The sequence below is a fragment of the Mustelus asterias genome, chromosome 19 (assembly GCF_964213995.1).
Source record: "Mustelus asterias chromosome 19, sMusAst1.hap1.1, whole genome shotgun sequence".
Classification (NCBI taxonomy): Eukaryota; Metazoa; Chordata; class Chondrichthyes; order Carcharhiniformes; family Triakidae; genus Mustelus; species Mustelus asterias.
Window position 1 is genome coordinate 30,639,889 of NC_135819.1, and position 15,896 is coordinate 30,655,784.

Below are 15,896 nucleotides of genomic sequence, written 5' to 3' on the forward strand. Positions count from 1 at the left end.
TTGAACAGGTGGTTTGCTAAATAATTATTCTTTCCATTCCTTTCAGCCTGATGCAAATCCAGCATTGTGAACTGGTCTTAATTCACACCTACACAGCGGGTGAAGACAGCCTAGTTTCTGACCGTCCAAGGAAAGATGTAAGTAATTTTCTCTCAATATTTCGAATATGTGACACCATCACACTTTAGTGCCACTTAAATTCTGGACTATTGGGGTAAAAGTTGTCGCTTCTTTGAATGACTACATATTTTAATGATGTACCAAAGATAATTGGACACTAAAGTGCAGCAATGTGAGACCAGCTTTGGGAAGGTGTTTAAGGCCACTTGAGCTTGTCAATACATGGTCTGTTACACTCTCTGAAACAGGGTGGAGTCTTGCTTCAGTGTTTTGAGAAAGCAAGCATTCCTGTTCTTGAGACAGCACAACAGGGCACGGAGCTCTATTTGTGTGGATGGTAATGTTTGCACAGACCCCTTGGGTATTGTTCAGTCTGTGACAAACTCAGCTTTTCGTAGCTGTGAATGGCACCCGCCTCATGACTGATGGCTGCCTGTCTCAAATCCTGCGGTGTAACTGCAGCTTGAATCTTATAGAATTGAGGGGTGTGAGAGATTTATTAGTGTCACAGTAACGCGAAGCAGAATGCAGCATTCATAACGTGTTCTCGGGGGCTCTGCAGTTTCAGAAGACTTTCCCAGGAGAAAACTGGAAGCTACATTTCCCTCCAAGTTTGGTTTGTTTGAGGGAGTGCTTCAAAAATATTGGGAGCATTTTAAGTTTGGCTAATTGGTATAAGGTGGTTGATAGTGAATTGGCTGTCTATTATACTTGCTGATTTTTCCTTCTGTTGACCTCAATGAAAGGAAATCTTCAAATCCTAGCCCCTAAGCTCTGGAATTTCTTCCCTGAGCTTCTCCATCCTTTTCTCTGCTTTTTAAGGTGCTCCCCTTTGACCAAACTAGTAGCCATCTGTCCTCATATTTCCTCTTTAGTTCAACGTCTGTACAATAACTCTTGTACCATGCACTCTCGGGGCTTTTTATTACATTAAAGCTGATAAATAAATGCAAATGATTTTTAAAATTCTCCCATTGAATATACAGCTTAATTTTGTTAAGAACAAATTTGCTATGATGCATCTTAAATGGTGTATACACTGAATCTGTTTTTGTGACAGCGATATTAATACTGCGCTAGTGTCTAATAAAAAGTCATCGGTCGGTGACCAAATTGTTTCCTACAGGTCTCTTTCGCTCTAACAAGTGAAGTGCACAGTGTCCGGGCAGGAAGGCAGCTGCCTGCAAAACTCACCACCCTTGTCCAGCAACACTTTGACCTGGCCTCCACTACTATTACTAACATACCCATGAAGGTGCGTCTATTCCCTCAAATGAACTATTTTTTTTTAAGTAGAGTGCAGCATCTAATTGTTTTTTATTTCTTATTTTCAGTTTGTGATAATTAACATTTTTCAAAGTAATTTTCAAATTATTTTCTCTCCACATCATACTTCTGTTTGCTAGCCTACATTCAGTGTCAGTGAACAGGTTAGTAAATTTGTATTTAAAATAGAACATTAGATCATGAAAACTGATCGATAGGTTATATTGCATGTAACACGTGGCAGTGTGCAATATAATCATTTTTTTTGGTTGAATAGTTTTCCGTTTCAATTTTGCAGTCACTCTCAAACTGTTTGCTCTTGTAACATTACCTTATGATCCTCTGTATGATAATGTCACGAAAATTGCTCCCTTACATCCGTATTGTTCTTTCCATTATACGTGTTTCTATGTCTCTACCCTGTATTGTATTTGTGTAGCATGCAATGATAATGTACCTGCTGCAATTTGTTCATTGTTGAACGCTTTCTACACACTGGGATTATGGGGGAGGTGGGGGTTCATGTGGGGGAGGTAGTTCTTTATTAAAATGTTTTCAAAATAGACCCAGAGCACGATTTTACCGGCCATTCACGCCACGCTTCCGCTGCAGCAAGGTCGGAGAATTCGGCGCCCAGCCAAATCCCCGTTCACTGCAATGGGATGGGGAAAATCCTGCTGGCCTGAACGGCCGTAACATTCCGGCCCTAATGTTCCTAGATTTTTTTTTTGAAGTAGCATTTTAACAGCGCAGATAGTTATTTATAAAGTTCAAAGTTTCTAGATTGTACTATTCTGAATACAATGAGTGTGTCAGTGTGTTGTGGCAACTTTGCACTGTTAATATGTTGAGGGTTTTACTGGATCAAGTTGTGCCAGTAATCCCAAGTTTGGTTGGAGATGCTATCAAGGCAACTGGTGCAATGCTGCCACAAGGTGGCATGGTTGATCATGCTCTGTAGTTTTAAGTGGGAAAGGGAAATTGACTCACTTACATCACCATTCTGTTGTCCCAGAAGGAAGGGTGCAATCAATGAATAATGCAGATAAATGCATATAAAAAGGAATTTAAGAATCTTAGTAAATGTTTGTAATCTACATGAATTATTAGAATTTAATGATAAGCACAGTAAATGGTGGAAACACTCCAGTTCAGGCTTCACCTGTGGAGGAAGGAAGAGGGAAGGAAACATTTCAGATCAACGATTTTTCATCAGAACATATTATTTTGGATTTCCCGCATCTGCAGTGTTTTGCTTTTGTATTAGCTTTTGTATTAGCGTTTGTATTAGAGTTCCGGGACTTGATGCAGTTTTGTTGGGTTTGCAAATTATGTTTAGTGACCAGCTGAGGAGCTGCAGGAGAATCCACGCATAATTTGTATGTATGCAAAATTATAGCTGATGAATTTCAGTGCAGTTCAATACCGGGAATAACACATTGACACGTGATATGTTACCAAAGCCAAGCTTTGCTGCTAGCTCAGAGTCTTGCTGAGCATATGCAGTGAGCTGCTGGTGAGGACAATCATGAGTACCATGTTCGGCCTTCCCTCACTGATTATCCAAGCTAATAAGGATGGTGTGAGGATGACGTGTAGGCTATGAGGCAAATCATTGACATCAGGTGGAAGACATGGTATTGCTACTAAACTAATCATAGAGGACTCTTAATTCAAACCTCATCATGACAATTTGGGGATTAATTCTGTTCAAAACATCTGGTGTTAAAAGCTGGTGTCAGTAAAAGTGACCATCAAGCTGTCACGTGGTTGTAGAAATCCAAATCAATGTACTTTCGGGAAGGAAATCTGCCTTCATTTCCCAAGCACTCCTGTCTCATGATGTTGTTAACTCCCTCTGAAGGAGCCTGACAAGTCATTCAGTTGTGTCAACTGATAAAAGCACCAATTGTGATGGTTCAAGAAGATGCCTACTGCTATCTTTTTAGGGCAACTAGAAGTGGGCAGTTAATACTGGTCTTCCCAATAACACCCAGGAAAAAAAACTAAATAATAATAAGCAAAAGTTTAATGGGAGCAATATCAAAGTTAGGCCACAAGTGAAGGACAAAGACATGGGTGAATTTAGTGTAGGTGATGCAGGTTCAGTCCACCAGTTAGAGAACCAATGGGAAACCCGTGTCACCTCTTCAAGGGCGGCCTGAAGCTATTTAATTGCAATCAGGCAGTTAAGTGGGCAGCATCAGACCTCCCACAAGATTAAATCCCCAGTAAGGTGAAAGTCCCACCCCTGAGAGCTGGTGGCCGGTGGGAGAGGTGACTACTACTGGTAATTCAGTGAGGCCTTCACCAGGAATCTTTACTGGAGGCAGGTGAGTGTGGGTGTATTGGGGTCGTGGTGAGGGGCAGACACCCCACTTCCCAATGCCGCCTTCCTGAATCGAACACTTGGTGTCTTTGAAGGAGGGAACCCCCTGAAGGCTGCTGGCAAACACAACAGATCTGCGCGAGTTTGGGAGAATCCCTGAGCCACCACGAAATCCCAGTGGGATCATGGATAATGGCTTTTAAAGGGCTCAATAATGAGCCTAATTAGCCAGGAGGCAAGTTCTATCCGTCAGCCCATTCCCGCCTGGAATTAACTGGGGCTCAGTTTTTCTGTTGGTAGCAATGGCCCACTCAGTCAAAACTGATGTCAGGAAAAGTTTCAGGTGAGTGATTAATACCTGGAATAACCTTCTGGGTAAGGTAGAGGAGCAAGAAATTGTGGAGACATTCATAAGACAAATGCTACAATTGGTGATTCCTATGTTTCTGTAGAAGAATGAAAAAGGACCATTTGGTCACCTCTATCAATACTTGTACCAAACCTGCAGTGAAATAGAACCAAGTAATGGTGATTGATTGCTATATTTTAAGAATGAAAACTGGAAATTAGCTTGAAATCCGAATGGCTATGTTATCACTTGCACACAAATCCGGATCAGCTTATTATAAACTAAAATTGTTTTAGCTTCTGTATGTGCCTAAAGTCTTGGATGGGTATGTATTCTAAAATGTCTCCTCAAAATCTACAAATTCATTCAGCTAAGAGAGAGGACAGTTGATTCTAGCAATAATACCACTACGTGATTTCCAGAAACTCAGCTAATGTTCCGGGTACCCGCGGCAGGTGGTGGAATTTGATTCAAAAATACCTGGAATTAAGAATCTACTGATGGCCATGAAACCATTGTTGACTTTTGGAAAACCCATCTGGGTCACTAATGTCCAATAGGAAAGGAAGTCTGCTGTCCTTACCTGGTCTGGCCTACCTGTGACTCCAGAACCACAGCAATGTGGTTGACTCTCAACTGCCCTCGGGCAACTAGACATGGGCAATAAATGCTGGCCAGCCAGCGACGCACAAGTCCCATGAATGAATTAAACAGAATAACTTTTTTGAAAGTTGCAAAGTGCTTTAGCAAATTCAAAACTCTTGCATCCTATAGGCCGATATCATTAGCTATGCACAGTGATATTTACATCAGTACTATTCTTAGAAATCCTCTGAGTTTAATTTGCAGTTTTGCAAGATAGAGGAAAGATCTCATGGAGCGGTTTGAAAACAGGGATGTCAATTTTAAAGTGGAGGCATGCTTGGACTGTGAGCCAATATAGGCCAGAGAGTTCAGATGGTGGGTTAATGGGACTTGGTGTGATCTCAAACATGAGTAGCAGAATTTTGGGTAACCTCATGTTTATAGAGGTTGGAATATTGGAGGCTGGCAAGGAATGTATTAGAATAAACATATCTAGAAGTAACAAAGGCACAAAATGAGTGTTTCAGCATCAGATGAGCTGAAGTGGGCAGAGTTGAGTGATGTGACAGAGGTGGAAATATGTGGTCTTAGTGATGACCTAGATATGTGGCTGTTGGGCTCAAATATGGCATGAAAAGTTTCCCAACAGTCTAGCTCAACGTGTGGAGGGATGGAGGAGGTAGCTGGGGAGCTGAGTTGTTAGTTTGAACTGAAAATGCCTCCAGTCTTCCCAGTATTTAATTGGAGGATGTTGGGCAAGCAGTCTGACAATTTAGTGACTGAGTGTTGACTGGTGATGGTGTTGGTGAGGTAGAGCTGGGTATTGTCAGCGTACAAGTAGAAACACATGTAGCTCTGGGTATTGTCACAGAGGGGCAGAACATAGATAAGAAATAGGAGGGGAGGCGGGGGGGGGGTCAAGGATACATCCTGGGAAACATCTGAGATAACAATACTGGGAAAAGATGTCTAAATATAAAACGGAAATCTTAGTGAACTTTCAGCTAAAGATGAGGAACGTTCTTTTTGCATATTCACCTGCAGAAAAAAGCTAACGTGATGTTGGTGTTCAGGCCTATTTGTGCAATAGGGTTCAAGGGTTAAATAGTGCTAAATGTCATGTGCTCTGACATATTACTGCTGAACCATGAGGTGCCATGTTTTACAAGTAAACTAGACACTGAACATCAAATGGATTTTAAAAACTTTTTTCTGATGATTTTTAAAAAAAAATGCTTTTATTGAAGTCAAAATTGGCCCAAATTAATGGCCCCAAACGATAGGAGCAATTCAAAGAGGGATTTTGCAACTGTGGTTGCTTCACTGCTTAGTTATAATATCTGTTCATTGACTACAGACAAGGGCATATTGCGTTTACATTCTGACTGTCCTTTATTTAAAGGAAGAGCAACACGCAAACACTTCTGCAAACTATGATGTAGAGCTTCTCCATCAGAAAGATGCTCATACTGAATTACTGAGAAATGGTAAGTAGCAGTTTTGACTTAATCTCGTCAATACTTGGCATAAGTGTCATCAAGTTCTATAAAATTGTTAAGTGCTTGGAACAAAAACAAAGCAAATTAACCCTCTTCTTCAATTATTTCAAAAACACTTCTCAGCCAAACTCTTCTTGCGAATTAGGGACTAAATTCCAGTGCTCTCCTGACCGGCCCCAAACCTGTACTCTCCATAAACTTGAGCTTGTATAAAACTCTGCTGCCTGAATCCTAATTCCAGTTCACCTGTCACCCCTGTGCTTGCAAAACAACTATAACCGATGTTGACAGCTGTTCTGGCAGTGTCTCAGTTATTAAAATTTCACCATTCTTTTCAAATTCCTCTCCGGCCTAACCCCTCTATGTCTGCAGTCACCTCCAGCTTTATGTTGTCAAATGCTTCACAAGGCTTCAGAGGAAAACTTGATGTAAAGAAAGGTTTGCTAGTGTGATAGTCCACTCATGAATTGGGGAGGAATAGGGAGATGAAAAAATAAATGTTTTTTCCTTGCAACTCGTTTTGGCTTCTCTGGCTACATGATTTGTAACCTTGTGAGGAAAGGTTGAGCAGGTTAAGCCTATACTTGTTGGAATTTAGAAAATTGAGAGGTGATCTTATTGAAATATGAGGGGACTTGACAGGTAAATGCTAAGAGGATGTTTTCTTTGGGAATTTAGAGTTAAGGGACACAGTTTAAAAGTAAGAGGTCCCCTGCTGAACATTGCAATATAATCATAGAACTCCTACTGTGCAGAAGGAGGCCATTCGGCCCATTGAACCTGCATCGACTCTCCGAAAGAGCATTCCCACCCACCCCCACCCTATTCCCGTAACCCTGCTCATTTATCACGACTCATTGACCTAACCTGCATATCTTTGGAGTGTGGGAGGAAACTGGAGCACCAGGAGGAAACCCACGCAGACACGGGGAGAGCGTGCAAACTCCAGATAGGCAGTCACCCAAGGCTGGAATCGAACCTGGGTCCTAATCACGGTGCCACCGTACTGCCCTAAATGAGAAGGATTTTCTTCTCTGAGGGATATTAGTCTTTAGAATTCTCCACCACAGAGTGCAGCAGTGTCTGGGTTTATTATATTTAAGACCGAGTTCAATAGGTTTTGATTAACAAGGGAGTCATGGATATGGCGAGACAAGAAAATGGCGTCAAGGCCACAATCAGATCAGCCACGATCATATTGGTGGAGCAGGCTTGATGGCCCTTCTCCTGTTCCTATTTCTCATGACCTTGTGATCTGAGATTTCTGGCTAATTAGGAAGTTCTGCACTCCCTTTGTTTTCAAACTGTATAAGCATTTTACATTTATAACCCTGCTAACTAGTCAAGTGTATCATGGCTCTTCACACAAGTGTTATCAATGAAAAGTTGGCATTGAGCCATATAAGATATTAGGACAGGTGATCAAAAGCTTGGTCAAAGAGCTAACTTTTACTTGTGACACTAATAAATAAACTGAATAAAGATCTTAAAGGAGGAAAGACAGTAGAGGGGTTTAGGGAGGGGATTGCAAACCATAGGGTCTAGGCAGCTGACTGCGCATCCACTAAAGCTGGACGAAGGAAATGACGAGGATGCCAAAAGTAGTTTGGGTTGGAGGAACGCAAAGATGAAGGTTTGTCAGGCTGGAAGAGGCTAGAGGGATGGGAAAGGGTGAGGCCGTGAAAGGATTTGAATATAAGAATGCAAATTTAAAATTGAGGTGTTAGATAGGAACAGGAGTAGGCAATTCAGCCCCTCGAGCCTTCTCTGCCATTCAATAAGATCATGGCTTATCTGTGGTCTAACTCCTGCCCCAGGCCCATATCCCTTGATACCCCTGCTCAATATAAATGTCTCTATCTCAGACTTAAACTGAACAATTGAACCGGCATCCACCGCTGTTTGAGGAAGATGGTTCTAAATCTCCATCTCTGCGTGTTTCTAACATCTCTCCCGAACAGCTAGGCCCTAATTTTTAGATTATGGCCCCAGGTTCTAGAACTTTCAACTAGTGGAAACAGTTTATCCTTTTTCACCCTACCCTTCCCTGTAAATGTTTTGTAGACTTCTATCAGATCACTCCTCAACCTTCTGAATTCAAGAAAATAAAGGCCTAATTTGTCTAATCTCTCCTTGTAACTTAACCCCTGAAGTCCAGGTATCATTCTTGTAAACCTGTGTTGAACTTCCTCCAGGGCCAAAACATCTTTCCTAAGGTGTGGTGCCCATACCTGCTCGCAGTACTCTAAGTGGGGTCTAACTAACTAGGGTTTTGTACAACTGCAGCATAACATTTACATCACTATAGATATGAAGGCCAGCATTCTGTTGCCCTCCTGACTCTTTTCTGCACCTGTTTGTGGCATTTTAAGGAGCTGTGCACCTGAACCCCCAATCATGTTGGACATTTAGTGAATTTAACTTTGTGCCTTTTAAAATAAATACCCTGATCTATCCTTTTTTGATCTGAAATGGATAACCTAACACTTGTTTATATTAAATTTCATTTGCCACAGCTTGTCCCTTTCACCCAATCTATCAATATCTTGTTGTAATTTTATACTGACCTTGGCACTATCTGCAATGCTGCCCAATTTTGTCTTCTGCAAATTTGCATTTTTATGCCATTATCCAACTCGTTAATGAATATTGTAAATAATTGAGGCCCCAAGACAGATCCTTGCGGGACACCACTAGTCGCATCCTCCCAATTTGAGTACTCATTATTACAACCCTGTATCAGGAGCCACTATGTCAAGACCATAGACCATGATAGCAACTGAAGTGCAAGTTAGGTTACAGGCAGCAGTTTCTTGGATGGGTTCAAGTTTATGGAGATCGTTCTCCCTTTAATATATGCGGGACTGTGCAGCATGCATATTGGCGGCTGTGTTTCCTACATTACAGCAGTAACTCCTCTTCAGAAGTACTTTATTACTGTAAAGTTTCAAACACCTGAGATTGTGCTCGGTATTATGCCATTGCATGTCCTTGATTCACTTCTACAGACAGTAAAACTCAAACAGTAGCTTCATTGCATGAGTGTATGTATTATCATTTCTTAAACTTCTTCCTGAGAACCCAATTGGGAGAAAATAAGTAAATACCCAGTCCAAAAAAGGAGGTATTTGTGACTTACTGAAGTACAGATTGTATCATCTACAGCATTTATCTTTCTGAAGGCTGACGTTTTTAATTTTTTTCCACAGAAGGCAAGAACATGGCACCAATGACATGTATGTCTAATTTTATTATCATTGTATTAGTATGTGTTAGAATAACTATGTAGATCATTTTTGATATTGTGCCAGATTATCCACCACTGTTAGAGGGTACAATAACAATCAGACTGCTAAAAAGGGCATCTGACAAATTGAAAATCCTTAAACAGAAAATAATATTTCGAATTGAGCTGTGGATTGTCGTTAAAGGCAATCTCGATCAAGTCACTACGGGTGTGTGAGCTTTGTGCCCCAGTAATTGACCAGCCTGTTGAAATCATAGAAATCATAGAAACCCTACAGTGCAGAAGGAGGCCATTCGGCCCATCGAGTCTGCACCGACCACAATCCCACCCAGGCCCTACCCCCACATATTTACCCACTAATCCCACTACTCTAAGGGGCAATTTTTAACCTGGCCAATCAACCTAACCCGCACATCTTTGGACTGTGGGAGGAAACCGGAGCACCCGGAGGAAACCCACGCAGACACGAGGAGAATGTGCAAACTCCACACAGACAGTGACCCGAGCCGGGAATCGAACCCGGGACCCTGGAGCTGTGAAGCAGCAGTGCTAACCACTGTGCTACCGTGCCGCCCTACTGTGCTACCGTGCCGCCCTACTGTGCTACCGTGCCGCCCTAGGTGGGATCCTACTCTGCATTTTAGTTCGCCATCAGACCTCTAATTGAAACTTCCCCCATCACAGAAATCTAATTCAAAATCCCTCTGTTTAAACTCTGGTCTACGGCTGTAGAATACAAGATGCAGAGTTGGCACAGCATTTGTTCTAAATATGACACCTTTGTGATTTAAGTTTAGAGCATCTATCATTCAGATGTTCAAAAAACTTTTATTAAAAGCAGAATGTGATGCGGTTTGTTCTTTTTAACCTCACTGGGCCATAAACCTCTTACTACCAAGAGAACAGACCCTAGGTTTCCACCAATGTGGCCAGTTAGCTGAATGTATTGGGATAGTAATAAGGAACATTGGAGTGTGTGGGGGAGGAATGGGCAGAGAAGGCACTCCTTTTGGCATTTGTCTATTCTTAGGAAAGTTGAATTAAGCAGTGTTGCTGATCATTTTGAAGAAGTTGCGAGTTTTAAATCAATGCAATTTTGAGTTTTCAGTTTGCTGTCTAAAATTTTAAATTAGTCCCTGGTTGTATTTCTAAGTTCCCATTGTGACTACTGCCTAAATTATGGCACATGATTTTAAACACATTGAAGGTATTATTTCCACCTCAAATGTATTCATCTGCAGTTGCATCAGAATCTCATCATTCAGTGGTAACAGTCTCATATCAGCCTGTTTTGTTATGGGTGCTGTCTTTTAGATGAGATGTTTAAATTGATGTCCTGTTCAGCTGGAGAAAAAGATCCCATGGCATTCTTTGAAGAGTAACAGGGGGTTTTCCAAAGGCTAACATTTCGCCCTTAAATGATGCTATCAACACAAGTCACCAGGCCAGTTAGTTCATTTGTTTTTGATGTCTTTCTTCCCCTATAGATAGAACCATAGAATGGTTACAGATCAGGAGGTGGCCATTTGGCCTGTTGTGTTTTAGGCTACTCAGCTTGTCCCACTCTCCTGCCCGCTTCCTTTCTTTCCCTTTATTCCCGTAACAATGAAAGCAATGACCAATCACAGTAGCAAAACGTTCCCTGTGGGAGAACTACTGCACTTAATAACTTTTAGCAATCAAATTGAACAGAAGATTCAAGTGATGCAGGATTAATATATTGTACAAAATATATGTTTTTTCAAAGTCAGTCTCCATGGTTGTAGTAATATCAAAACACACGATCCAGACTTGCCTCTATTGGCATCTGCATAACAGAAAATGGCTCAGTCTCTCCAGATTGTGTGTGGATATTCTTGTTACATTTCTGAGTTGAGTTTAGATTTCCAATGCCTGCACTGAAACAGTTGCAGCAAAAGCTTGGATTTCTGTTGCTTGATTTTTCTCTCCCTATTAGAAAAAAATCTTAATATCACTTCTTCTGATATTTGTAGGTGACCACTTCAAGGGAAAGAAAGGTAATTGGTAGTGTAATTTAGTGTTTCATGTAACAGGTTTAGAATTTCTTCCAAATAATCGCTAGAGACTTCAGAATGGTATCCCTCAAGTAAAGTATTGACAACAGGAGTTGGAAGGTATTTATCCAGATTAGTGAGTCAGTGCTGTGTATGTCTGCAAATGTCTCTTGCAGCAGTGTGTAGAACAGCACGTGAATCAATATCTGCATATTTTTAGAATCAACCTTAAATAATCTATTTAACTTGTTTACTTTTTTTACTCTGGGCATCTTCATTTGGCAGAGGTGCCAAGGCTGGTTAGAGGGTGGAGCAGAGTTTTGTTAAGATAGCCAAAGACGAGACTCTTTAGTTAGAAGGAGAAATGAAAGAAAACCGAACACCTTTCAGTAGAAAAGAGATACTTGAGAAGAGGCTTAATGAGGCACTCGAACTGTCAGCATTCTACATAATAGTCTTTCCTCTGTTTGAAGTGTCAGGAACCAGGGGTCATAAATCCAGCAGTATCTTTAGAAGAACAGAAGTGAGAGTTTAGGAAAGAGTTCTTTACAGGACATTAAATGCTCTGCCAGTAACAGAGTTCATCATGGTATTAAAATGGAAGTGGATAAATATTTGAAAAAGAATAGCTCAAAAGAGGAGAGGGAAAAGGGCGGAGGGAATAGATTTAGGGGAAGGCTCTTTCAAAGAGACAGCACCCCAGGCGTGATGGACCAAATTGCTTCTCCCTGTGATATGCACTCAGTGCCAGCACCACAACCAGAATGGTGATTAATTTTTAAGTATTTTTTGTCTTTAGGTGGATTTTATTTGGAAGTTACGAGTTAAGGTTTATGTTAGCTTGTCAGAACTACAAAACATTTAATGCTCGCTCTCAATGGAAAGGAATGGGTTTGTATTCTTATTCCCAATGACTTGGCTGAGTTTCCTGGCTCACCAGATGGAGTAACAATGGACAGGCACGTCCAGGTCATGTTCACTTGAATCACACTTCCTGTTCACTAATTACAGAACAGAGTTGATGGGAGCCATTGAGAGAGCTGTGGAACACATGCATTGTTCTCCTGGCTGAAGCTATGACTGTTCTGTACCACAACACTTAATTTCAACTGCGACTGAAATTGGCTTTGGCTGCAGTAATTCTCCAAATTATCCTCATCAGTTTGGAATGAACTTCAGTGAAAATGACTATTGCAAGTATTGAACTAATTGTTTCACTTTAGAATCTGCTTTTCCATTTTTTCTTGACACTTTGTCTCTTCTAGAAGATTAAGTTTGTTCTAAAAGTTTTCAATTTTACTTGTTCAAGCCAAACACTATCTTCTGTTTGGTTTTATCTTGCAGTTGATCCACATCTATGCAGTAGCAATAGAGACAGTGCTGTCAAAGATACAGTGACATTGAAGTGGTGTACCCCACGAACCAATAACGTTGGTGAGTATGAAATAAGATTAAACTAGCTGGTGAAATTGTATTGCCTCACAACTGTTGCCATTTAAATCCATTTCCTTTGTACCCAAACCACGGGTTTCATTTTGGTCAATTTATTGAATTAGAATAAAAGTGTTCCCCAAGTGCTATACTTATTGCGGAACAAAGCCTGCAACATGCCTGACGTTAAACCTTCCCATGAAGTGCCCTTGAATCTCGCCTCCATTTTACTGACTAGCTCCCCGAACTCCAGGAAATCTGTGCAGGAGGAGTTCATTTCAAAGCACTGCCAAAACCTCATTTAAATATAATGAAGGACCACCCCTTGAGAGTGGGCTAATCTGATGCCCTGATTGTACCATTGTAAGGAACAGGAAACTGTGAAGGTGCAGGTTCATGCACCTCATCAAGTTCAGTTTCTTTGGATGACTCTTCATTGTGGTTTTTCTGAGAGGTTGTTTGCCCTTGTGGGAGAGTCTAGGACCAGTGGATATAATCAGAGTAAGGGGATCACCCATTTAAGACACAGATGAGGAAGAATTCTTTCTCTGAGGGTAGTGAATCTGTGGAATTCTTTACCGCAGAGGGCTGAAGAGGCTGGATGGTTAAGTATGTTCAAGCCTGAGGTAGACAGATTTTTAATCAGTAAAGGAATTGCGGGTTATGGGGATAAGACTGGAAAGTGGAGTTGAGGGTTACCATATCAGATCAGTCACAATCTCATTGAATGGTGGAGTAGACTTGATGGGCTGAATGCTCTCCTTCTGCTCCTATGGTATTATAATGGTGATCATTTAGAGTCAGAGGTTTACAGCATGGAAACAGGCCCTTCGGCCCAACTTGTCCATGCCGCCCATATCCCTCTATACCCATCGTACCCATGTAACTATCTAAATGCTTTTTAAAAGATAAAATTGTACCCGCCTCTACTACTACCTCTGGCAGCTTGTTCCAGACACTCACCACCCTCTGTGTGAAACAATTGCCCCTCTGGACACTTTTGTATCTCTCCCCTCTCACCTTAAACCTATGCCCTCTAGTTTTAGACTCCCCTACCTTTGGGAAAAGATATTGACTATCTACTTTGTCTATGCCCCTCATTATTTTATAGACCTCTATAAGGTCACCCCTCAGCCTCCTATGCTCGAGAGAGAGAAAAGTCCCAGTCTATTCAGCCTCTCCTTATAACTCAATCCATCAAGTCCCGGTAGCATCCTAGTAAATCTTTTCTGCACTCTTTCTAGTTTAATAATATCCTTTCTATAATAGGGTGACCAGAATTGCACTCAGTATTCCAAGTGTGGCCTTACCAATGTCTTGTACAACTTCAACAAGACGTCCCAACTCCTGTATTCAATTTATTTTCTTCTTGACTGTATTAAGCATGTTTTACCTGAAAAGGCTGAATGCAAAGGCTCAATGAGAGGGTGCATCATGTTACTTCTGAACAAGAGTTCAGAATGATTGCTTTCATTTATTAATCCTGTTTTATATGAGTTAACATTACTGTAATATAAAATATTTATTTTCAGAGTTGCACTATTGCACAGGAGCTTACAGAATATCACCGGTAGATGTAAACAGTAGACCTTCCTCTTGCCTAACAAACTTCTTACTGAATGGTGAGTAAGTTTGCTATATTTGGTAGCTGAAGTGTCTTTGTGGAAGTATCCTGGCAAAGCCACAGTATTATGCAGTATGTTGCATGATAAATAGGATGATTTGGATTTTGCTGTGGCAATGTCAACGTTTGCCATCAAAATTCCTGCAGAATTAAGTGAAAATCAGAAGTTGATGTCAGTGAGTCCATAAGAGCGTGCTGTAGAGGTTCCCACAGATTGCTGTCTCCTTTATAATCATGAATTGATAAGAGCTTTTACTCTAACACTGTTCACCTCACTATGAAAACCCTGGAAAAAGTTGAGTAGTGTTGAATGAGGTGCAAATGGGTTTTAATGGTATACTAACTTGATAACTATGAAGTGCTTCTCTGGCCCTGGAAGGCTGATTTTATCTTTGTGGGATGTCAAAGTTCTCCACAGTAGTTTAAAATTCCACCTAGAAATATGCTTATTTTTACTTTTACTATTTTAGCAGTTATACATTTAATTCTCTACCTGAAAGTGTAAATTAAAAGCACTGAATTTTAAGTAGTTTTAACTTTCCAGTTTGTTCTGTGTAAATATTTCAGTTTGGTTGCCCACCTGTTAGCTGTCATCATTGCTTTTGCCCTTCATTTGCTGTCAGATTTAAACTGCTGCAGGAAAAGGGGAAACTCCTGTCACAGGGTTTGCTCGATCTTTGTGGACAACTCTCTTCATCCTTGCTTTACCACTGACTGCAAAATCCAGGCCATTGTCACATTCTGCTGCTTCACAGTGCCAGGGACCTGGGTTCAATTCCCTGCTTGGGTCACTGTCTCTGTGGAGTTTGCATGTTCTCCCCGTGTCTGTGTGAGTTTCCTCCGGGTGCTCCTGCTTCCTCCTACACTCCAAAGATGTATGGGTTAGGTGGATTGGCCATGCTAAATTGACTCTTAATGTCCAAAGATGTGTAGGTTACAGGAATTAGCAGGGTAAATGCATGGGGTTACAGTGGGGTGCCCTGGGTAAGATGCTCCGCTGGAGAGTCAGTACAGGTTCGATGGGCCAAATGGCCTCTTTCTGCACTGTAGGGATTCTATGAAAGCCCCTTTCATCCTCAGAATTGCCTTGGTGATATTGTGATTTGCCAAGTATAATTTAAAATACTTCTGTGCAAAACGGTTCTTGTGACAAGACCTTAATTGGCTAAAGGGTTGAAGCTTACCATATTTAATGACTAATTAAGTGGGACATTAATGTATGCATTTGTATCTGTAGTTGGCTTAGTACAGCCATTGTTCCCAGAGCAGCGCCCTGCTACTTATATCCTTCTTGCATGTTTGTTGTTCATGAAGCCTACCTTTATTGAGATTTCCCAATTGGAATGCGGATGCAATCCATTTTAAATGAGTGGTTTGCTGTTGATACAATCAGAAAACTTGGTGTTTAAGTTCTAAATGTAATACGGATGC

The 15,896-nt window shown here is 41.1% G+C and overlaps 1 protein-coding gene across 1 annotated transcript in view; it reads left to right on the plus strand.

The window, feature by feature from the left end:
* ints13 (integrator complex subunit 13) overlaps positions 1–15,896 on the plus strand; it is a 72,004-nt gene that overhangs the window by 31,029 nt on the left and 25,079 nt on the right. Inside the window, exons 6-11 of the mRNA XM_078235254.1 lie at positions 47–137; positions 1,247–1,375; positions 6,052–6,136; positions 9,358–9,384; positions 12,755–12,844; positions 14,374–14,463. Of these exons, the coding sequence (XP_078091380.1) occupies positions 47–137; positions 1,247–1,375; positions 6,052–6,136; positions 9,358–9,384; positions 12,755–12,844; positions 14,374–14,463 (512 nt within the window). The remainder of the gene's footprint in view (positions 1–46; positions 138–1,246; positions 1,376–6,051; positions 6,137–9,357; positions 9,385–12,754; positions 12,845–14,373; positions 14,464–15,896) is intronic.